This window comes from Balaenoptera acutorostrata, chromosome 12 (assembly GCF_949987535.1).
Source record: "Balaenoptera acutorostrata chromosome 12, mBalAcu1.1, whole genome shotgun sequence".
In the NCBI taxonomy this organism is placed as follows: Eukaryota; Metazoa; Chordata; class Mammalia; order Artiodactyla; family Balaenopteridae; genus Balaenoptera; species Balaenoptera acutorostrata.
The window spans coordinates 64,089,582-64,113,020 of NC_080075.1; the positions used below are offsets into that span (position 1 = coordinate 64,089,582).

A 23,439-nucleotide genomic window follows, 5' to 3' on the forward strand; every position below is an offset into this window, starting at 1 on the left:
AACGAGTGAGAAGATAAGCTTCATTTAACAGTAATTCACTTTACAGAAAATTTTCCTAAACTATATATATTTTATCTTAACATATATCTATATCTTGTCTTTACATTGCTTACAGTTTGGCTATATCACATATTTTCATGAACATATCTACGTTTATCATACGTTTATCTAGTTTTATTACAATTAACCTCCATTTTCCCCCTGGATATTTTTCTAATCTTTTTAGGAACTCTAAGATTTCTCTCATGTCTTTAAGTGACTTTTCACCATGCAGTTTAGTGGAAATGGCACTCTATCACTTAATCAGAAAATTACCATCTGTGTGATTTTTGCACAAAGCACTTAAAACCTCAAAGCCTCTTGTTAATCTCTAAAATGGGCATTACAATATCTACCTGAGAGGACTGTTGTGAATAAATGTAAAAGCACTTCCAAAACTGAAAAGTGTAATTTGATATAAATCAAGTATTATGACTACTAATCATCACTTGGACCCATATCACTGATTTAAAAAAATTTTTTTAAGTCATTCTTTGCCCTCTTGCTTGAGTTGGGATCTCTACTAACTTTTCACAGAACAATTGGCTATAAATGTCTAAATATCATTTTATTGCTTGAAATAATGTGACCGAGCAGTGAATGACCCCTACAAGCATGGAAATAAGCAAAGCCTTAGCTCTCCCCACACAAATAACATATACTAAAGGTCTGATTTTAAGATAAAAGCCATCACCCTGGCAGATTCAACAGGTAGCTTCATTTTTTAAATTATCAGTAGAAGTAGATTACAAAAAAAGAATCAAACACAGAGTTCTTATACTGACAAGAATTTCTCTCATAAAATATTTCTCAGATATTTAAGTGACTCTGTATTTTCAGGTTCTGTTAGGGTATTTAATTGCATGGAGTTTTGTTGGTTTAAAAAAAAAGATACAGGGGTGCCTTCAACATGGCAGAGGAGTAAGACGTGGAGATCACCTTCCTCCCCACAAATACATCAAAACTACATCTACACGTGGAACAACTCCTACAGAACACCTACTGAACGCTGGCAGAAGACCTCAGACTTCCCAAAAGGCAAGAAACTCCCCACGTACCTGGGTAGGGTAAAGGAAAAAAGGAAAAACAGAGGCAAAAGAATAGGGACAGGACCTGCACCTCTGGGAGGGAGCTGTAAAGGAGGAAAAGTTTCCACACACTAGGAAGCCCCTTCACTGGGGGAGACGGGCGGTGGGCGGGGGGGAAGCTTTGGAGCTGCGAAGGAGAGCGCAGCAACAGGGGTGCAGAGGGCAAAGCGGAGAGATTCCTGCAGAGGATTGGTGCCGACCAGCACTCACCAGCCTGAGAAGCTTGTCTGCTCACCCTCTGGGGCGGGTGGGGGCTGGGAGCTGAGGCTCGAGCTTTGGAGGTCAGATCCCAGGGAGAAGACTGGGGTTGGCTGCGTGAACACAGCCTGAAGGGGGCTAGTGCACCACAGCTGGCCGGGAAGGAGTCCGGGAAAAAGTCTGGACCTGCCTAAGAGCCAAGAGACCATTGTTTTGGGATGCGTGAGGAGAGGGGATCCAGAGCACCGCCTAAATGAGCTCCAGAGACGGGCGTGAGCCGTGGCTATCAGCACGGACACCAGAGACGGGCATGACATGCTAAGGCTGCTGCTGCTGCCACCAAGAAGCCTGTGTGCAAGCACAGGTCACTATCCACACTTCCCCTCCCGGGAGCCTGTGCAGCCCGCCACTGCCAGGGTCCCATGATCCAGGGACAACTTCCCTGGGAGAACACACAGTGAGACCCAGGCTGTTGCAATGTTACGCTGACCTCTGCCTCTGCAGGCTCACCCTGCATTCTGTACCCCTCCCTCCCCCCGGAGGGAGCCAGAGTCCCCTAATCAGCGGCTCCTTTAACTCTGTCCTGTCTGGGCACAGAACAGACGCCCTCAGGAGACCTACACGCAGAGGGGGCGCCAAATCCAAAGCTGAACCCCGGGAGCTGTGCGAACAAAGAAGAGAAAGGGAAATCTCTCCCAGCAGCCTCAGGAGCAGCGGATTAAATCTCCACAATCAACCTGATGTGCCCTGCATCTGTGGAAGACCTGAAAAGACAATGAATCATCCCAAAATTGAAGCGGTGGACTTTTGGAGCAACTGTAGACATGGGGTTTGCTTTCTGCATCTAATTTGTTTCTGGTTTTATGTTTATCTTAGTTTAGTATTTAGAGCTTATTATCATTGGTAGATTTGTTTATTGATTTGGTTGCTCTCCTCCTTTTATATATATATTTTTTTTTTCTTTTCCTCTTTTTGTGAGTGTGTATATGTATACTTCTTTGTGTGATTTTTGTCTATATAGTTTGCTTTTGCCATTTGTCCTAGAGTTCTGACTGTCCTTTTGTTTTGTTTTGTTTTGTTTAGTATAGTTTTTAGCGCTTGTTATCATCGGTGGATTTGTTTTTTGGTTTGGTTGCTCTCTTTTTTCTTTCTCTCTTTCTTTTTTTCTTTATTGCTTTTTAATTTTTTAATTTTAATAATTTTTCCATTTTAATTATTTTATTTTATTGTATTTATTTATTTTTTTATTTCTTTCTTTCCTTTTTTTTCTCTCTTTTCTTCTGAGCTGTGTGGCTGACAGGGTCTTGGTGCTCTGGCCGGGTGTCAGGCCTGAGCCTCTGAGGTGGGAGAGCCGAGATCAGGACATTGGTCACCAGAGACCTACTGGCCCCATGTAATATCAAATGGCGAAAGCTTTCCCAGAGATCTCCATCTCAACGCTAAGACCCAGCTCCACTCAACGACCAGCAAGCTACAGTGCTGGACACCCTATGCCAAACAACTAGCAAAACAGGAACACAACCCAACCCATTAGCAGAGAGGCTGCCTAAAATCATAGTAAGTTCACAGACACCCCAAAACACACCACCTGACGTGGTCCTGCCCACCAGAAAGACAAGATCCAGCCTCATCCACCAGAACACAGGCACTAGTCACCTCCACCAGGAAGCCTACACAACCCACTGAACCAACCTTACCCACTGGGAGCAGACACCAAAAACAATGAGAACTACAAACCTGCAGCCTGCGAAAAGGAGACCCCAAACATAGTAAGTTAAGCAAAATGAGAAGACAGAGAAATACACAGCAGATGAAGAAGCAAGGTAAAAACCCACCAGACCAAACAAATGAAGAGGAAATAGGCAGTCTACCTGAAAAAGAATTCAGAGTAATGATAGTAAAGATGATCCAAAATCTTGGAAATAGAATGGAGAAAATACAAGAAACGTTTAACAAGGACCTAGAAGAACTAAAGAGCAAACAAACAATGATGAACAACACAATAAATGAAACTAAAAATTCTCTAGAGGAAATCAATAGCAGAATAATTGAGGCAGAAAAACAGATAAGTGACCTGGAAGATAAAATACTAGACATAACTACCACAGAACGGGATAAAGAAAAAAGAATGAAAACAATTGAGGACAGTCTCAGAGACATCTGGGACAACAATAAACGCTCCAACATCCGAATTATAGGGGTCCCAGAAGAAGAAGAGAAAAAAAAAAGGGACTGAGAAAATATTTGAAGAGATTATAGTTGAAAACTTCCCTAATATGTGTAAGGAAATAGTCAATCAAGTCCAGGAAGCGCAGAGAGTCCCATACAGGATAAATCCAAGAAGAAACACGACAAGAGACATATTAATCAAACTATCAAAAATTAAATACAAAGAAAAAATATTAAAAGCAGCAAAGGAAAAGCAACAATTAACATACAAGGGAATCCCCATAAGGTTAACAGCTGATCTTTCAGCAGAAACTCTGCAAGCCAGAAGGGAGCTGCAGGACATATTTAAAGTGATGAAAGGGAAAAACCTACAACCAAGATTACACTACCCATCAAGGATTTCATTCAGATTCGACAGAGAAATTAAAACCTTTATAAACAAGCAAAAGCTAAGAGAATTCAGCACCACCAAACCAGCTTTACAACAAATGCTAAAGGAACTTCTCTAGGCAGGAAACACAAGAGAAGGAAAAGACTTACAATAACAAACCCAAAACAATTAAGAAAATGGGAATAGGAACATATATATTGATAACTACCTTAAATGTAAATGTAGTACATGCTCCAACCAAAAGACAAAGACTGGCTGAATGGATACAAAAACAAGACCTGTATACATGCTGTCTACAAGAGACCCACTTCAGACCTAGGGACACATACAGACTGAAAGTGAGGGGATGGAAAAAGATATGCCATGCAAATGGAAATCAAAAGAAAGCCGGAGGAGCAATTCTCATATCAGACAAAATAGACTTTAAAATAAAGACTATTACAAGAGACAAAGAGGGACACTACATAATGATCAAGGTATCAATCCAAGAAGAAGATATAACAATTGTAAATATTTATGCACCCTACATAGGAGCACCTCAATACATAAGGCAAATGCTAACAACCATAAAAGGGGAAATCAACAGTGACACAATAATAGTAGGGGACTTTAACACCCCACTTTCACCAATGGACAGATCATCCAAAATGAAAATAAATAAGGAAACACAAGCTTTAAAGGATACATTAAACAAGATGGGCTTAATTTATATATATAGGACATTCCATCCAAAAACAACAGAATACACTTTCTTCTCAAGTGCTCATGGAACATTCTCCAGGATAGATCATATCTTGGGTCACAAATCAAGCCTTGGTAAATTTAAGAAAACTGAAATCGTATCAAGCATCTTTTCTGACCACAACACTATGAGACTAGATATCAATTACAGGAAAAAAACTGTAAAAAATACAAACACATGGAGACTAAACAATATGCTACTAAATAACCAAGAGATCACTGAAGAAATCAAACAGGAAATCAAAAAATACCTAGAAACAAATGACAATGAAAACATGACAATCCAAAACCTATGGCATGCAGCAAAAGCAGTTCTAAGAAGGAAGTTTGTAGAAATAAAATCCTACCTCAAGAAACAAGAAAAATCTCAAATAAACAACCTAACCTTACACCTAAAGCAATTAGAGAAGGCAGAACAAAAAACCACAAAGTTCATAGAAGGAAAGAAATCATAAAGATCAGATCAGAAATAAATGAAAAAGAAATGAAGGAAATGATAGCAAAGATCAGTAAAACTAAAAGCTGGTTCTTTGAGAAGATAAAACAAAATTGGTAAACCACTAGCCAGACACATCAAGATAAAAAGGGACAAGACTCAAATCAATAGAATTAGAAATGAAAAAGGAGAAGTAACAACTGACACTGCAGAAATACAAAGGATCATGAGAGATTACTACAAGCAACTATATGCCAATAAAATGGACAACCGGAAGAAATGGACAAATTCTTAGAAAAGCACAACCTTCCGAGACTGAACCAGGCAGAGATAGAAAATATAAACAGACCAATCACAAGCATTGATATTGAAACTGTGATTAAAAATCTGTCAACAAACAAAAGCCCAGGACCAGATGGCTTCATAGGAGAATTCTATCAAACATTTAGAGAAAAGCTAACACCCATCCTTCTCAAACTCTTCCAAAATATAGCAGAGGGAGGAACACTCCCAAACTCATTCTACAATGCCACCATCACCCTGATACCAAAACCAGACAAAGATGCCACAAAAAAAGAAAACTATAGGCCCATATCACTGATGAACATAGATGCAAAAATCCTCAACAAAATACTAGCAAACAGAATCCAACAGCACATTAAAAGGATCATACACCATGATCAAGTGGGGTTTATCCCAGGAATGCAAGGATTCTTCAATATACGCAAATCAATCAATGTGACACACCACATTAACAAATTGAAGGAGAAAAACCATATGATCATCTCAATAGGTGCAGAAAAAGCTTTTGACAAAATTCAACACCCATTTATGATAAAAACGCTCCAGAAAGTAGGCATAGAGGGAACTTACCTCAACATAATAAAGGGCATATATGACAAACCCACAGCCAACATCGTTCTCAATGGTGAAAAACTAAAACCATTTCCACTAAGATCAGGAACAAGACAAGGTTGCCCACTCTCACCACTATTATTCAACATAGTTTTGGAAGTTTTAGCCACAGCAATCAGAGAAGAAAAAGAATTAAAAGGAATACAAATTGGAAAAGAAGAAGTAAAACTGTCACTGCTTGCAGATGACATGATACCATACATACAGAATCCTAAAGATGCTACCAGAAAACTACTAGAGCTAATCAATGAATTTGGTAAAGTAGCAGGATACAAACTTAATGCACAGAAATCTCTTGCATTCCTATACACTAATGATGAAAAATCTGAAAGAGAAATTAAGGAAACACTCCCATTTACCATTGCAACAAAAAGAATAAAATACCTAGGAATAAACCTACCTAAGGAGACAAAAGACCTGTATGCAGAAAACTGTAAGACACTGATGAAAGAAATTAAAGATGATACAAACAGATGGAGAGATATACCATGTTCCTGGATTGGAAGAATCAACATTGTGAAAATGACTCTACTACCCAAAGCAATTTACAGATTCAATGCAATCCCTATCAAACTACCAATGGCATTTTTCACAGAACTAGAACAAAAAATTGCACAATTTGTATGGAAACACAAAAGACCCCGAATACCCAAAGCAATCTGGAGAAAGAAAAACGGAGCTGGAGGAATCAGACTCCCTTACTTTGGACTATACTACAAAGCTACAGTAATCAAGACAATATGGTACTGGCACAAAAACAGAAATACAGATCAACAGAACAAGATAGAAAGCCCAGAGATAAACCCACACACCTATGGTCAACTAATCTATGACAAAGGAGGCAAGGATATACAATGGAGAAAAGACAGTCTCTTCAATAAGTGGTGCTGGGAAAACTGGACAGCTACATGTTAAAGAATGAAATTAGAACACTTCCTAACACCATACACAAAAATAAACTCAAAATGGATTAAAGACCTAAATGTAAGGCCAGACACTATCAAACTCTTAGAGGAAAACATAGGCAGACCACTGTATGACATACATCACAGCAAGATCCTTTTTGACCCACCTCCTAGAGAAAGGGAAATAAAAACAAGAAGAAACAAATTGGACCTAATGAAACTTAAAGCTTTTGCACAGCAAAGGAAACCATAAACAAGACGGAAAGACAACCCTCAGAATGGGAGAAAATATATGCAAACGAAGCAACTGACAAAGGATTAATCTCCAAAATATACAAGCAGCTCAATATCAAAAACACAAACAACCCAATCCAAAAATGGGCAGAAGACCTAAATGGACATTTCTCCAAAGAAGATATACAGATTGCCAACAAACACATGAAAGGATGCTCAACACCACTAATCATTAGAGAAATGCAAATCAAAACTACAATGAGGTATCACCTCACACCAATCAGAATGGCCATCATCAAAAAATCTACAAACAATAAATGCTGGAGAGGGTGTGGAGAAAAGGGAACTCTCTTGCACTGTTGGTGGGAATGTAAATTGATACAGCCACTATGGCGAACAGTATGGAGGTTCCTTACAAAACTAAAAATAGAACTACCATATGACGCAGCAATCCCACTACTGGGCATATACCCTGAGGAAACCATAATTCAAAAAGAGTCATGTACCACAATGTTAAATGCAGCACTATTTACAATAGCCAGGACATGGAACCAACCTAAGTGTCCATCGACAGATGAATGGATAAAGAAGATGTGGCACATATATACAATGGAGTATTACTCAGCCATAAAAAGAAATGAAATTGAGTTATTTGCAGTGAGGTGGATGAATCTAGAGTCTGTCATACAGAGTGAAGTAAGTCAGAAAGAGAAAAACAAATACTGTATGTTAACACATATATATGGAATCTAAAAAAAAAAAAAAGGTTCTGAAGAACCTAGGGGCAGGACAGGAATAAAGACGCAGATGTAGAGAATGGACTCGAGGACACGGTGAGGGGGAAAGATAGCTGGACGAAGTGAGAGAGTGGCATGGACATATATACACTACCAAATGTAAAACAGATAGCTAGTGGGAAGCAGCCGCATAGCACAGGGAGATCAGCTCGGTGTTTTGTGTCCCCCCAGAGGGATGGGATAGGGAGGGTGGGAGGGAGATGCAAGAAGGAGGAGAAATGGGGATAAATGTATATGTATAGCTGATTCACTTTGTTATACAGCAGAAACTAACAGACCATTGTCAAGCAATTATACTCCAATAAAGATGTGAAAAAAAAATGGGTTCTTTACTGACAGATATCATTATGGTAAACAAGGTATTTGGAAAGGCCAACAATAATGGTGCTGGCAGAAGCACTGGAGGAAGAAAAAGCAATTCCATACCTGGAATAAATGCTTACTCCCAGGAGGGCAAATCCCTGCCCACTCCATGATAGAAGGGCTCCATGTAACCCATCCACCACCAAGTGGCAGGCTGGTCTCCTTCGGTGTACGGGGTACTTGTGCTGGGAGCTCAGTGTTGGTCTTTGCTGTTGGAAGGCTGGGTGCTCAGCAGCCAGATCAACCTTGACAAGAACTCCACGTTGATGAAGTCACACATATCCATTCCTACTGCCGAAGGCTCTTCATTTGCGTTGAACAAGTAAGCACTGGGGGAGCTGGGGAAAAGGCTGACTGACATCTACAGAAGTTTTCTTGCACACCTGCTTCTCAAAAGTCTCCTCAGCAGGGGGTACCTTTGATGAATATTCACAAGGGAACCCAATACACTCATACTCTTTGTCCATTCCAAGTGATCACCCACATCCTTTTCCCCAGACCTCCTTATCATCAACCCTCTGATCTTGCTCTTTCCAAATCTCTGAATATCCAGGTAAATTGCTAGCTACTGGTACTGTCCAGGCCACTAGCTTTATCGCCTTCCAAGTGACAACTAAATATAGTTCCACCTGCTCAAAGTTCCACTCACTGGGAAGATTTTCCTTTTTCCCAGTATCTTTTAGGGCTACCTCCCTGTAGGGCTGTCGGAATATATCAGTCCACTTCCAATTAATGCCAGTGTATTGTGCTTCGACTGAATTTTTATTTCTAAGTCACCTGTTCACAAGGAACTCCCCATGAGACCAGGGATGTGGGTTGATAGAGTGGGAGTGAGTGCCATGGGGGTCTCATATATCTGCTCATGTAACACACCTGTGGGCTGCCATCTATTTCAGTACTAGAAACTCCAGGACCAGTTTACCACCACTAAAGATCTCTGGTGAGCAAACCTTTCTGACTACTGCTCTGACCCCGTTACCCTTTTTTTTGGAGGGACGGGTGGAGTTAAGTGTTGCCACATGGCCTTTGCCACTCTGGGAGCCATAATCCCCATTGAAATCAGGTAGTTTTTCAATGGCAACATCTCCCATCAACATTCCCCAGGCACAGTGGACAGCCAATACAGAGCTTTTCAAAGATGAAACTGTATTTCTGAATGCCTGGTGAAGGAGGGTCCTTTGGATATTCTTGGGGGGCATGGTTAGAAAGTGAAGGAATAGGTTGCGTATGATTAATCTACTCTAATATTCCTGACTCCTTAAGTATTTTTGATTTCTTCATCTCTATTACTTGGCATCACAATTTCATTTAATGTGGGCCACCACTGAGCCCAGGTTATAGTAAGCCAACTACACAAACTCTTAGAACCATTCCCAGCTGCTGGAGCCAGCACACTGAGTGCATAATCTAAACTACGTTCCGTTTTTCATGTCACCTTTAGAAGCATATCCATGCACTTTTCTTGGGTTTCTGCTGATAAAAATCAGCAAAATCTTGTAATTCTTTCATTATGTAAACTATATCCCCTGGATCAGATCTTGTCTGTATCCTCTTGGGGCATTCTAGCACCTGATTCTAGTTCTAGGAGTGAAGACATGAGAGAGGAATGGGGCGTTTGGAAATTTCAGCACGTCCTCGCAAGGCGACTAATTCAGGCTCTTCAAGCCAGACTTATCCTGCAAGGATGGAAGGACTGTGGTGACTCAGCAGAATTTGGGAGGGCAGTGGACTCCTTCAAATCCACCCAAATTCCCAGGTCCTCATTCTTTCCCTGTCAATAGCCTCAGTGTTCCTAGAAGAGACTTGGTGAGGCTGCAAATTAAAGTTATATAGAAATTCGGCTACCTGCAGCACTGGACTCTGTAGCTAATTTCTGCTCCATCAGCCCTGAGACTACATGAAGTAAGAGGTTCTTCTGGGGCAGTCATAAAAGCTTGTGTCCTCTGACCATGCTTGAGCTTGTCATTTTCTTTCTTTAAGCTCTTTTGGACAGTTCAGGGGCTTCAAAAAGTCAGAAAATATGTCATTGCTACTGCCATTGCCTCTGAAACAACCACCCCACACCCACGAAGCTGGGAAATGGACTCCTGCAAACGGCCACTACAGTTGGAGATTTCTTGTCATCTCAAAGGGCCACAGAAAGATGTCTCTGCCTCCTATCTGCCTTCTAAACCTCCCACCAGTGCTTCATATTTGGGGAACTTAAATCAAGGAAAATATAGTGTTTAGCCATTGATACCCTGCAATATGGGGGTGGGGAGGTTGTGTGTGCAGAAGAGACGTGGGAAAGGATGCCTGGAGCCAATGGTCAATATGTAATGTGTACCTGAAGTCCATCTTGGAACTGCCTCTCTCCCTCACCCTCACTAGGATGTTGAGGTACAGGATCCTGGTCCTAATTCTAGCTCCCCTGCTCACCAGCTGTTACTTCTCTGTGCCTCAGGCCTCAGTTTTCTCATCTGTTAAATGGTACCTACCTTGCAGTATTGTTGTGAGGTTCAGTCTTCAGCACTCCTCAGTCACTGTGTCAAGGTGCCAGTATTACTCTGGGAGTGTGTCATAGTCCCTTAGGTGAGTAGGATTTCTTATAAATCTGGGACTACTGGTAAGGACTTTGGTGGTAAACTCCAGGAGGTCCCGAAGGCAGCAGGTAGCTCTCCTAACTGCTGGATTGGCTGGTACTTGATACAGCAGCTGGCAAGTACCTGTTGAAAAAATGGATGGATGGGTGCAAACAGATAGCAAGGGAAATTATGCCCCCAGGCCTCTTCATCCCCAGCCTGGTTAACGTGAGGAGAAGGAGGAGGGCAAAGGAATGGTGGTTATGGGCAAAGGAATCCTGGCTTTGCCCTGGGAGAGTTAATTTACTCAGTTTTCTTCCATTAATAAAATGGAGCTGACGATATCCAGCCCCCCAACCCCATCCCAAATATTTGTGTTGAAGAGGAAACTGGAGCGTTGATCACAGAGCGCCTGCCACGTCGCGGGCCTCGGAGACCTAGATGTCCTCCCCACCTCCCGGAGTACCCTGCCCGCACCGGGGCCGGGAACAGCCCCAGAAGCCGGGGTGGGGCTGCAGGGTCTTGGACGTGCCCGGTCCGCCCCGCGGTACCCCCCGCGCGGACTCGGGGTGGAGGCGCCAGTTTCCCGCGATCGCTGAGCCTGTGCGGACGTGTGCGAACCGGTGTGGACCCGCGCGGGAGGGCGGGAGGAAGGCGGAGAGGAAGGCGGAGAGGAAGGAAGGCGGAGTCCGCGGGGAAAACGAAACCGAGAGCGACCTGCCCAGACCCCGCCGAGCTTCCGCGGACAGCAGCGGTGCGGGTGAGCGGCGAGGGGCCGGCAGCCACCGAGGCGCGCGCATCCCGCGTCCCCAGCCCGGGACTGGACTCTGGTAAGATGCCCCTGACCCCTGCGCCGCCGCCTCGAGAACGCTGTCCGAGGCCCTCAGCCGAGGTGCGGAGCCCTTGCTGGATCCGGGGAAAGGATCGTGCAGCGCGGTGGGCGCTGAAAGTCATTTTCTTCCCGCGAAGAATTCTTAACAGAGCAAGCGACTACTAGCCCTGGTCCGGGACCGGGGCGGGGGCAACTAGTGGAAAGCGGAAAAGCCCTATGGCTTGACAGATAGATGGGAAATACGGGGGCCTGAATTGCCCAAAACATTGGCTAAAAAAATCCCCAGCCAAAAAATCTCTTGCCTGGGTCGTTGCAATTGTTTCCCAATTGCCCATCTTTAGCCCCCGCCCCAACTCTGTCTCCCGCCCCACCCCAACTCTGTCCCCCGCCCCCCCCCCACCTTTTCTCAACACCGTAGCCGCCTGAGGTCCTTTAAGGCAGAAAAGGACACTCCCCAACCCCGCCCCCCAATAGCTTCATCAGAATCCTGTAAAAGGTTATTGGCCTACTGGCAAGGCCGCCTGCTCCCTGCGTTCTGACCACACAGACCTCGTGGCTGTTCTTGGGGCAGAGCCAAGCACTGTCGCTGCCTCTGGGCCTTTGCACTGCTTGTTTCTTCCTGGAAAGCTCTTCCCCCAGATACAATGTCACTGTATCAGAGCAGCCTTCCCTGAACAACCTGCATGTAAGAAACCCCACTCTTCCCTTGCTGTCCCCCCTACTCTGCTTTAGTTTTCAACGTAGTACTTATCACCTTGTGACATTTTTTATGGGTTTGTCCATTTTCCTCCACTAGTAAGTTCACAAGAGTAGGGTTTTGTTCGCCGGTATAACCCAGTATGTAATAGGTATTCATTAAATCTTTGTTTTTGATTCATAAATTCTCTTTTGAATTCCAGAATATGAGACTTCCTATTGCCTGTGATTTCTTTAGTACTAAAAATGCCTTGCCAGATGGAAGCTAAAAGACAGACTCCCTGCTGCCACTTAGGAACTTAGAATCTTGGGTAGTTTACGCTCTTGTTCTTCTGTTTGCTTATTTGAACCTGAAGATCCTTAACACTGGATCTATAGTTTATTCATTCAGTTCATCAGGTATTAGTTGAATGCACGTTGTTTGCCAAGCTTTGCACAGGCCCTTTGACGGGGCTGGGTCCACAGGGGCTTACAGTCTGCCCTAAGGGTATCAAGGCACAGCCAAAGTAACTTCTGGGCATGAGTAAGATGGACACATAATATTTATTAGTAATTATGATGGAGATTTCTTTTAGGGAGATGGTAACATAGTATTAAAATAATATTTATTAAAAACAGTTGAAAAGAAACTCCTGTTTCTTTTTTTCCAAACTTATAAGTACTTTTTCAAACCTGCCAATTTAACACCTTATTTGTTTACACATATATTTCACTTAAATTCAACTTGGCTTGTCATTCTGAAGATCAGCAGTTACTTAAAGTTAAAAGTGTTGAGGATTTAGGGTATTTCGACAGGACTTCAGGTTAAATAATTGCTAAGGACTCTTCCATAACTACTGTTCTGAGATCTATGACCTCCTCCAGTCAGATGTATGGTCTCATAGGTGTGACTAAACTAAATGACACTTTGGTTCCTGAAAGTAATGGTACAGCTACAGATCCTTATCTGAAACCCTTGGGCCAGGTATGTTGTGGTACTCAGAGATTATTGGATTTTAGAAAGGCAAGGCAGTATAAATCCTATCTATTTGTAATGTTCTCAGTAGGGTTTGGGGGCAACACTCTATCATAAAACATATTTCTGCAGTGAAATGTATAAGTCGACAACAGAGTATGATTAAGACTCTAAATAGCTCATGTCAGTTCAGGTCTAGATGGGGGGCTACACACCCACCAAAAACAAAACAAATGAAAACAAAGTAAACCTCAGTTTTCAGTGCTTTTGGATTTTGGAATTGTAGACCAGAAGCTGTGTTTATTGAGGGCCAGTGGTGTGGGAGACCCTGCTGGATGCTTTTTGTCTTGATTTACTCCTCACAACAACCTGTGAATCAGGTGTTTTCATTTCTGTTTTCGGGTCATGAATCAAAGGTTCAAAGAGGTGCCTCACCCAGATCTATGTGGCTTTAAAGCATAGCCCTCTCCACAACACTAAGCGGCGATGTGAAGATATCACCTTTGCTCAGATCTCATCCCTTCCAGCCACCAGCATTGCTCACCCAAACCACTGCGGCAGCCCCAACTTGGTCTCCTGACTTCTACTCATGCCCCACTCATCTTTTCTACACCCACCCCTCATACTCTGTTCTTTACATAACATTAGAGTGATCATTAAAAACATAAATCCAACCACATCACCCCTCTGCTGAGAACCCTCCAATAGCTTCCCACTACAATTAGAATAACTTCCACAATCCTGACCTTGGCCTTCAAGGTCTATGTGCTGTGGCACCTGCCTACCTCTCAGACTCATTTCCCACCGTTTCCCCTCGTTCACTGTGCAGCAATCTCCTTGACCTTTTTGCCATCCCTCCAAAAGCTGTGCTGGTGCCTGCCTCCAGGCTTCCACTGCCTGAGATGCTCTTCCCCCATATCTAAGTATGGTGGACTTTCTCATCATCCAGGCTTGATTTAAATATTGCCTCCTAAGAAGGGTCTTCCCTGAACACTGTATCTAAAACCACCTCCCTCGTATCTCTGCCCCCACCTGTTAACGCCCTTCTATCTCACAGCCCTATTTCATTTCATTGTAGCACTTCCAGCCAACTGTTATCCCCTCCTGTTATTTGTTTCTGGACTTGGTCATCTTCTTTCTTTCTTCAGTGGAATGCAGGTAGGGGCTTGATTTGTCTTGTACACATCTGTATACCCAGCATCAGAACAGTGCCTGACACTTACTAAGCATTTACCGAATGAATGAAGAAAGGATGCAAAGAAAACAGCAGATGAAGAAAAGGGAGACGGTGAGGAGGTTTAAAGTGGAGTACTTAATTTTAATGACTCATTCTGTCATTTACCTATATACTGTCCAAGTGTTCGTCATTTACCACTTGTCACGGGACGTCAGTTATACAAAGATGAGTAAGACATAGAACTGGCTCCCCAGAGAGCTCACCAACTGGTTTAAAAAGCAGTTTTTAAACTATGATGGGAGCTGAGCAAGGTGGGTGGCAGGCCCATGGAGGGGTACTAGCTGCTCTCTCAGCATCAAAGAAGGATGTATTGATCCTCACAGATGAGTGGGAATTTCCTGGTAGATAGAGGATGCAGCTATTGCATTCCAAACAGAGAGAAAAGCATGTGACAAGTCATGGAGGTAAGGGAGAGCTGCAGATATTTTGGTATTCATTTATTCACTATTAAGCACCTATTATAAGCCTGTCCCTTCCCGCTTATAGCTCATGGTCTCTTTTGGAAGACAGTCGGTTAAATTAGCAATTGTAATAAAGGAGACAAGGGCTATGATAGAGCATCAAACCAGGACCTCTTCTAGGGTGTCTGGGAGGTAACATTTGAGCTGAGATCTATAGGAAGCAGGAGTTAACCAGGCAAAGCAGCATAACGGGTAGAGTCCAGAGCACTTCAGGAGGGAGCGTGTTGGACAGAAGCAGTTGGGAGCCAGGAAGGAGTCAGTGGGGGAGGCGTTCTTTTGAGAACTATCTCTGTGTAGGTGGAATTTAAAGGCACAAGCCTCAAGGGGATCATCAGGGGAGTGAGTGTAAGTAGAGCAGAGAGGAGATCTGAGACCTGGACCCTGAGACACTACAATATTTAAAAGAAAGGATGATGAAGAGGAACAAGGAAAGGAGACAGAGAAGGAATATCTTGTGAGGAAGGAGAGAAACCAAGAGAGGGTGGCATCTTGGGTGTCCAAGCAAAGGGATAAGAAGGGAGAAAGGAATGAGCAGCCATGTCACATGCTGGTTATGTGTCAAGTAGACAGGGGCTGAGAACTGACTACTGACTACTAATTTTAGAGATGGGGAAGCCATCGGTAGCCTTGACAAGAACAATTTTGGTGGTTTGTGGGGGCTGCATGATTGAATTGATGTTTTAAAAAGATTATGATATGACTCTTTTAAAAAATGGAAAATAACAGCTGTTGGTGAGGATGTGGAGAAATTGGAACCCTTGCGCACTGCTGGTGAAAATACAAAATGGTGCAGCCACTGTGGAAAATAATTTGGCAATTCCTCATAAAGTTAAACATAGAATTACCATCTGATTCAGCAATTCCACTTCTAGGTATATACTCAAAAGATTTGAAAGTAGGGATTTGAACAGATATTTGTACAACAATGTTCATATCAGCATTACACACAATAGCCAAAAGGTTGAAATAACTCAAGTGTTCATCAACAGATGACTGGATAAACAAAATGTGGGATATTCATACAGTGGAATATTATTCAGCCTTAAAAAGGAAGGAAATTCTGATACGTGCTACAACATGAATGAACCTTGAAGACGTTAGCTAAGTGAAATAACCAGACACAAAAGGACAAATATTGTATGATGCCACTTATATGAGGTACCTAGAATAGGCAAATTCATAGGCGTAGAAAATAGAATGGTGGTTACCAGGGGCTGAGGGGGAAGGGAAATGTTTATTGTTTAATGGGTATAGACTTTCTGTTTGGGGAGATGAAAAGAGTTTTGGAGATGGATGGCGATGGTGGCCTTACAACATTGTGAAAATGCTTTTTGCCCATGAATTGTACACTTAAAAATGGTAAAAAAAGGTAAACTTCATGTTATGTATATTTTACAACAATGAAAACAAAGTTTAAAAAAATCGTGATGGCTGCAGGGTAGAGAAGGAATTGCAGCGGCTGTGAGGAATTGGTTCTGAGGTTCTTGTAGCAGTCCAGGAGTGAGATGGTGATGGCTTGAACCAGGATGGTGGCTATAGACGTCATTGAGAAGTAGAAGGATTTGGAGGACAGGACTTAGGTATAGATCAGAAGGTAGGGAAAGGACATGTCAAGGATGCCTCCCAGGTTCACGGCTCTCAGACATGGATGCACAGTGGAGTCATTTTCTGAGAAAGGAAACTCCAAGCCAGCTTGAGGGAAGATTAAAAATGCAATTTTGGATCTTTTGAGTTTAAAAGTCATTCAAGTTGTCCAAGTGGAGAGGTTGGATAGAGAGATCTGAAACTCAGAAGGAGGTTCGTAAATTATGTATAAACTTTAGAGTTAATGACAAATAGATGATCTTTGAAATCATGGTCATGAGAGAAATTACCTTGAGGAGAAAGTATAGAGTGAAGAGAATAGCGTCTTTGGACCAAGCCTTGGGGGAACTCCAGCACTTAAAGGCTGTGAAGAGTAAGGAGTGTTAGAAAGAGTGACCATGGAAGAAGGAAAATCAAAAGAGCTTTCTAATAAGAAACGAGAGGTCAACAGGGTCCGCTTTCTGCCTATGGATTTACCTATTCTGGATGTTCCACATAAATGGAATCATACACTATGTGACCTTTTATGTCTGACTTCTTTCATTTAGCATGTTTTTGACATGTAGCTCTGTTGTAGCATGTTTCAATACTTTATTCTTTTTATGGCTGAATAAGATCCCATGTGTGGATATAGAGCACTTTGTTTACCCTTCATCAGTTGATAGATATTTGATTTGTTTCCACTTCTGGGCTATTGTGAATAGTGCTGCTATGAATATTCCTGCATAAGTATTTCAAAACCTGTTTTTCAATTCTTTGGTTATACACCAAAGGGGTGAAATTGATGGGTCATATGGTAATTCTAAGTTTAACTTTTTTGAGGAACCACCAAATTCTTTTCCATAGTGGCTGCACTACTTTACATTCCCATCGGCAATGTATGAGGTTTCCAATTTCTCTATACCCTCACCAACACATTTATTTACTGTATTATTATTATTATTATTACCAGCCTAGTGGGTGTGAAGTAGTATCTAGTTGTGGTTTTGATTTGCATTTGTCTAATAAGTAATGATATTGAACATCTTTTCATGTGCTTTTTGGCCATTTGTATGTCTTCTTTGGAGAAATGTCTGTTCAAGTCCTTTGCCTATTTTTAATTTTTTAACTCTTTTTGTTGTTGAGTTGTAAAAGTTCTTTATATGTTCTGGATCCTAGGTCTTTATCAAATATATTATTTATAAAAATCCCTTTCTGTAGATGGTCTTTTCATTTTCTTCATAGTGTCCTTTGATATATAAACATTTTTAATTTTGATGAGGCCCAATTTATCTATGTATTCTTTTGTTGCTGTGCTTTTGCTGTCATATCTAAGATTCTATTGCCAAATCTAAGGTTGTGAAGATTCACCCTTATGTTTCCTTCTAAAGTTTTATAGCTTTGGCTCTTATATTTAGATTCTATATTCTTTAGATTTTGTTTGTAATTTAAATCATTGCTACTATCTTGGTCCAGTGAGAACCATAAACAGGGGCATAATTTGCCTGCCAAGTAAATTGTCCTAAAACTGACTTCTGACAATTTCAAAGGGGGGATTTTTGGGGATTTCATAGGAGAATCAATGTCCATACAGCTAAATCCTTCATGATTTCATAAACTTTATATATACTCTCAACCTTTTTCTTCTCAACATAAATAATTATAATTCTACTCCTGCAGGCTTTTAACTTCTCAAGCAGGTGGACAAACTTGCACTTGACACTCAGTGGAGGCAGAAAGAAAAGTTACAAAGAAGGACCTCCAGACTTTTTGGCCAGTTGAGTTTTGAAAGTAGAAGATCTTGGAGAAATTAGCTTGATTGTGTAGTCCTTGAGAGAGAAAGAAAGATTTTGTAATAAGTTTTCTCTGGATTTATGTGGGACTGAGATGAATTGTATAAAGGAGATTCATCCTGTTTTGTCTCTTAAACTAGACTGGGAAAATTAGATTAAATAAGTTCTGAGTGTATCACCTCTTTCAAACATCTCTTTTATTGTAGGTTACTGTAGGAAAAAATGGCCAGTGGTCGTTCACCATGTTTCTATATAGAAGAACTTAATAAGTACCAGCAAAAGAACAGTGCAGTACTTAAGTATCGTGAACTGTCTAAGACAGGACCGCCACATAACTTAAGGTAAGTTGCTATAAAAAATGGTATATCCCTAGAAAATATAAACTGGGAGAATGGCAGCTCTGGCACAATTTTGAAGTCAATTCTTTAGCTTGAGAGCAAAGTTGCCAGAGAGTACTGTCTTCTTGATGTAAAGTGGTAACTTCAGAGGACTCCAGAGAAAAAAGAGGGTTTAAGCCTTTCCATGCTTCAAGATGATATGCTATTTTGCTGTTTGGGGGTGACTGCTTGAATTCTATGTGGAACATAGGTTAAAATTTTCAAAGGTAGTCATAGGAAGCAGTGATGATCAGAACACTTGTTGTTAGATAATGCATGAATTTTGTAATATTTTGTGAATTTTTCTTTGTAATTAGGTTTACCTATCAAGTTATAATAGATGGCAAAGAATTTCCAAAGGCTGAAGGTAGATCAAAGAAGGAAGCCAAAAATGCTGCAGCCAAATTAGCTTTTGAAATAATTAGTAAAGAACAGAAGGTGAGTAATTACCTTTTTTTTCCCTAGTGAAAGGGAACTCAGAAATATCTATGGTATTTTTCCCTGTGCGAAAATACTCACATGCAGAATAAAGCAATTTACAACTTCTTTTGCTTTCAAAGTTTAGTTCAGTCTTTTTCCTGGCCCCATTTCTGTAGAACCCTGAATGAGAGGTACACCTAGGGAAGAGTGGGCAAAATGGGACAATACTATTTAGAGTGCCAACAACAGTGACATACTCTAAGGAAACAGTGAGAAATGAGCTAACAGGTTCTGGAAGGAGCTCCTCCACCTAATTGAGGGAATACAGCGAAAAAGGACAGAGATAGTAGTGACCATGAGGAGAATGATCTATATGGAGGGCAGATGATGAAGAACCAACATATGTATAATTGGTATCCCTGAAGATGAGAACAGAGTAACTAGTACAGAAAAAGCTATCTTTTTCAGTAGAAAACATTTCTGAAATAAAGAAAGACCTGGCTGCAGGTTAAAACAACTCAGCAACTCAACAGATACAGAAAAATACAGAATCACCAAGAACAACATCAACCCTTGTGAAAGTACTGAGCTCCAGGGATGAAGAAAGAAACCTATGAGCATCTAGGCAGAAAAAATTATATAAAATGTAAAAATGAAAAAAAAATATCATGCTGTTCACAGCACCATTAAAAACCAGGAGACATTGGAGCGGCAGCTGTAAAATGAGACAAGAAGTCATTTTACATGTGGGACAAAAGTGTATCATTCTCAGATTTTGAAAATCTTGAAAAATTTTAGTATTCAAGATATTTTCTTGAAAAATCTTACTTGAAGGAACTTCCCTGGCCGTCCAGTGGTTAAGACTCTGTGCTTCCACAGCAGGGGGGCACAGGCTCAATCCCTGGTCTGAGAACTAACATCCCTCATGCCATGTGCTGCAGCCAAAAAGAAAAGAAAAGAAAAAAATTTTTTTTAATTAAAAAAAAATCTAACCTAAAGATGTCACCCTTCTAATCAAAACTGATAAAAATAAATCAGGCAAAAACCACAAACTGATAAATTGTTAAAGAGCCAGAAAACCAAGTCAAGAAGTTAGAAAAGGAACAGTAGAATACCTTTCCCCACAAAAAAGCAGAAGAAAAACAGTGATAACAATAAGGGCAGAAATTAATGTGAAAAAACCAAACAAATAATAAAGAAGATAAGTAAAACCAAAAGTTAACAAAGTAGAAAAACTTTGGACAAGATTTTGTCAGATTAAGAATTTAAAAAGGGGGGCTTCCCTGGTGGCGCAGTGGTTGAGAATCTGCCTGCCAATGCAGGGGACACGGGTTCGAGCCCTGGTCTGGGAAGATCCCACATGCCACGGAGCAACTGGGCCCGTGAGCCACAATTACTGAGCCTGCGCGTCTGGAGCCTGTGCTCCGCAACAAGAGAGGCCGCGACAGTGAGAGGCCTGCGCACCGTGATGAAGAGTGGTCCCCGCTCGCCGCAACTAGAGAAAGCCCTCGCACAGAAACGAAGACTCAACACAGTCATAAATAAATAAATAAAAGAACGTGAACTTCTAAAAAAAAAAGAATTTAAAAAGGGACAGATAACAATGGAAGAGTAATGCTATTATGTTCATGTTTCCTATGAAGTTGTGATCCAGGATATAGCTTTACTTCAGTATTTGTTGTCTTGTTCTTTGAGATTTACAAAGGGCACAACAAACCAGAAAATGTTGTAGAGTTTTACCGGATAAACAAGAAAATTGACTATTTTGTTTTTCTTTATGAAACTATGAAAGGAAAATGGCTGATTTCTTTTCTCCTGTTAAAATTTATCCTTGTGGGTTTTTTCTGGCAAAGGAAGATATATACTTATACTTTTATTAAAGTATTATAGTAGGGAAATCCATAAACTCAAAGTTGTCTTTCAAATTATTCATTTAATAATTTTATTAGACAAAAATAGTAATTTTATTAGACAAAGTAAATTTTGGTTATCATCTGTATTAAACAAAACATTTCTTTCTTTTAGGCCACTAGTCCTTCATCACTGCAGACAGGAAATCCTTCAGAAGGACCACCCATTGAGAATTACATAGGCCGTGTTAATACGATTTCCCAGAAGAAAAACCTATCTGTAATTTATGAAGAATGTGAATCGAGGGACAGTGAGCCCGAAAAGTGAGATGTCGTGCTTTTCCTTCTGTTTCATTGTATCTAAGCAACAGAGCAGGCTTATTCTCATGTCTCATTTTCTGGAAATATCTGTCCTTTTTGGTACGTTCTGCAGAAAAGGTTTTATATGACTTACAAGCAATGGGACATCTTTGTAATTAAAATATTGAAATGCTTAATTGCTGAAGACTTGGGACCCATATCCCATAACTGATCAAATCTGAGGAATCCTTTATTTCTGAGGTATATCTGGATGGTTTAGTCTGCAGGAAACCTAAGAGAGGGTGGGGTGCCCCTGCTGCAGGGTTGTGAACATCTTCCCATCCCTGAGGTCACAGTGGCAGTCGCTGTGTGAAAACAGCTCTGCCACACGTGTGGAATGACTCTCTTTCCACCCTTGTCAGATTAGAGCTGTTTGTCCAGGTGTTTGCCCTTCAGATTTGATTAAGTGGTGTCACTCTCTAAACAAATACCATGTATTAGAAGGAATGGGCTTTCACCCTAGACTGTGAGGAGACCAGGATTTGAGGGATATGATGAGGGGGACAGATGAGAGCGTCAGTCAGAGATATTGAGAACGACACCAGTGAGCTAAGACTTTGGACGTGAGGAAGAAGAATCGATTTGAACTGGGAAAAGCAGAAAGCAAATGAGCGTGAGGGAGATTGTTTCTCAGCTACAACCAACCAGTTAAATGTGGGAGAAGGAAAAAATATCTAAATGGCAAATAGTCCAAACAACCACTTTAGGATACTGTCCTCGGAATTGACTCAGCTATGGATGTTTTACTTTTCACCCTGATGGATTTTAGGCCAGAACCAGGAAGAGAAAAATGTGATAGGATTCATTGGAGTGAAATAGTCAAAAGTGAATTTTGTGAGTCAGTCTCAGTAAATTAAGCGGCTATTTTATTTTCCCGTAGCTCACCTGTTTGGTTTCTTTGAATTAAGGGCTTTAACATTCGATCGCTGTAAGAGAGAATTCTATTTAGGGAGTGCTGGAGAAAAATAGGAGCCATAGAAATGATCCAGTCACTCAGCCCAGCTCCCTAACTTTCCCTTCAGAGCCTAGCGGGGAAGACTCACCCTGGTAGCGTGTGTTTCCCTCTGTGACAAATCATACTGGAATAATTCTGTAGCACTGCATGGTAACTCCATGATATAAATTGCCATGTCCATTGCTTTGCCACCTTAAATATAGTTCTTACATAATTGTCCAAGGATCCTTGCCTAACCACAAGCATCCTTACAGCTCATATGAGGAGGGGGTGACTTCAGCATGGGGCTTTTGCACTGTGAGGGTTTTCTTAGGTTTTTGTGCACATGAGCAGGGGGCAGAAAATGCTAAAGTTAGAGCTGAAGTTAGGGATGCTTTGCCCATCTCCTACAAAAACACTCTAACCTTATTATTTCTCCTGTAGAAGCCCCACTTCCTCTACTGGCGTTTTCTTTCCAGTGGAACATCTCTGAAAAATTCATTGGATCTGTCTTCCTTCTCTGCCTGCATGTCTTTTGCCTTTTGGGGAATTTTAAAAAATCACCACTTGGTACCTTAATGCCAGATCTTTCAATGAAGCAACAAAGAGTTAGAAGCTGCCTGGAAAATGCAAGCTGAGATGTTAGCCAATCCTGGTTATTCTGGCAAACTGGTCAGCCATCTCACTGAAGGTTTAAATTAAAGAAGAAATGAACTATGAAGCCACCTATTAAATTAGTGTTATATTAGGCCTTTGTTAATATGTGTTTCTTTTTCTGAATCATGAGTTAGATTTACTGTTTTTTGGTATTTGGGTTAATACTGTTCATCATTTCTCCTAGATTTCATTATAAATGCAAAATTGGAGAGAATGAATATGGTATTGGTATAGGTTCCACTAAACAGGAGGCAAGACAATTGGCTGCTAAACTGGCTTATGAAAAGATACAGTCAGAAAATTTAATGGTATGTGCTGCCTTTGGATTTAATTTTTATATTTTAAAATTCTCCCTGAAGTTGATTTGAGGTTAGATGATGTTTAGATGACGCCAAGACAGCGAATCACATAGCAAAAGGATTCCTCCATTCTGTGTCCCAAAAATGAGCCATGAGCCATGGGACCAT

The 23,439-nt window shown here is 41.2% G+C and overlaps 2 protein-coding genes across 4 annotated transcripts in view; one reads left to right on the top strand and one right to left on the bottom strand.

Moving 5' to 3' along the window:
• The window catches only part of CEBPZOS (CEBPZ opposite strand), a 41,821-nt gene extending 23,118 nt beyond the window's left edge, over positions 1 to 18,703 (bottom strand). For 2 of the 3 annotated variants that reach the window (XM_057557967.1, XM_028162438.2), the window contains exons 1-2: positions 10,754 to 10,981; positions 8,340 to 8,692 (exon numbers count right to left, since the gene is read on the bottom strand). The gene's annotated coding sequence lies outside the window, so the exon portion shown is untranslated. Of the gene's footprint in view, positions 1 to 8,339; positions 8,693 to 10,241; positions 10,278 to 10,753; positions 10,982 to 11,201; positions 11,668 to 18,580 lie in introns of those variants that run through there. The other variant, XR_009009879.1, reaches the window with a different exon arrangement.
• The window catches only part of EIF2AK2 (eukaryotic translation initiation factor 2 alpha kinase 2), a 35,267-nt gene continuing 23,358 nt past the window's right edge, over positions 11,531 to 23,439 (top strand). Inside the window, exons 1-5 of the mRNA XM_007167156.3 lie at positions 11,531 to 11,667; positions 18,581 to 18,715; positions 19,069 to 19,189; positions 21,197 to 21,345; positions 23,157 to 23,280. Of these exons, the coding sequence (XP_007167218.1) occupies positions 18,597 to 18,715; positions 19,069 to 19,189; positions 21,197 to 21,345; positions 23,157 to 23,280 (513 nt within the window). The 5' untranslated portion in view covers positions 11,531 to 11,667; positions 18,581 to 18,596. The remainder of the gene's footprint in view (positions 11,668 to 18,580; positions 18,716 to 19,068; positions 19,190 to 21,196; positions 21,346 to 23,156; positions 23,281 to 23,439) is intronic.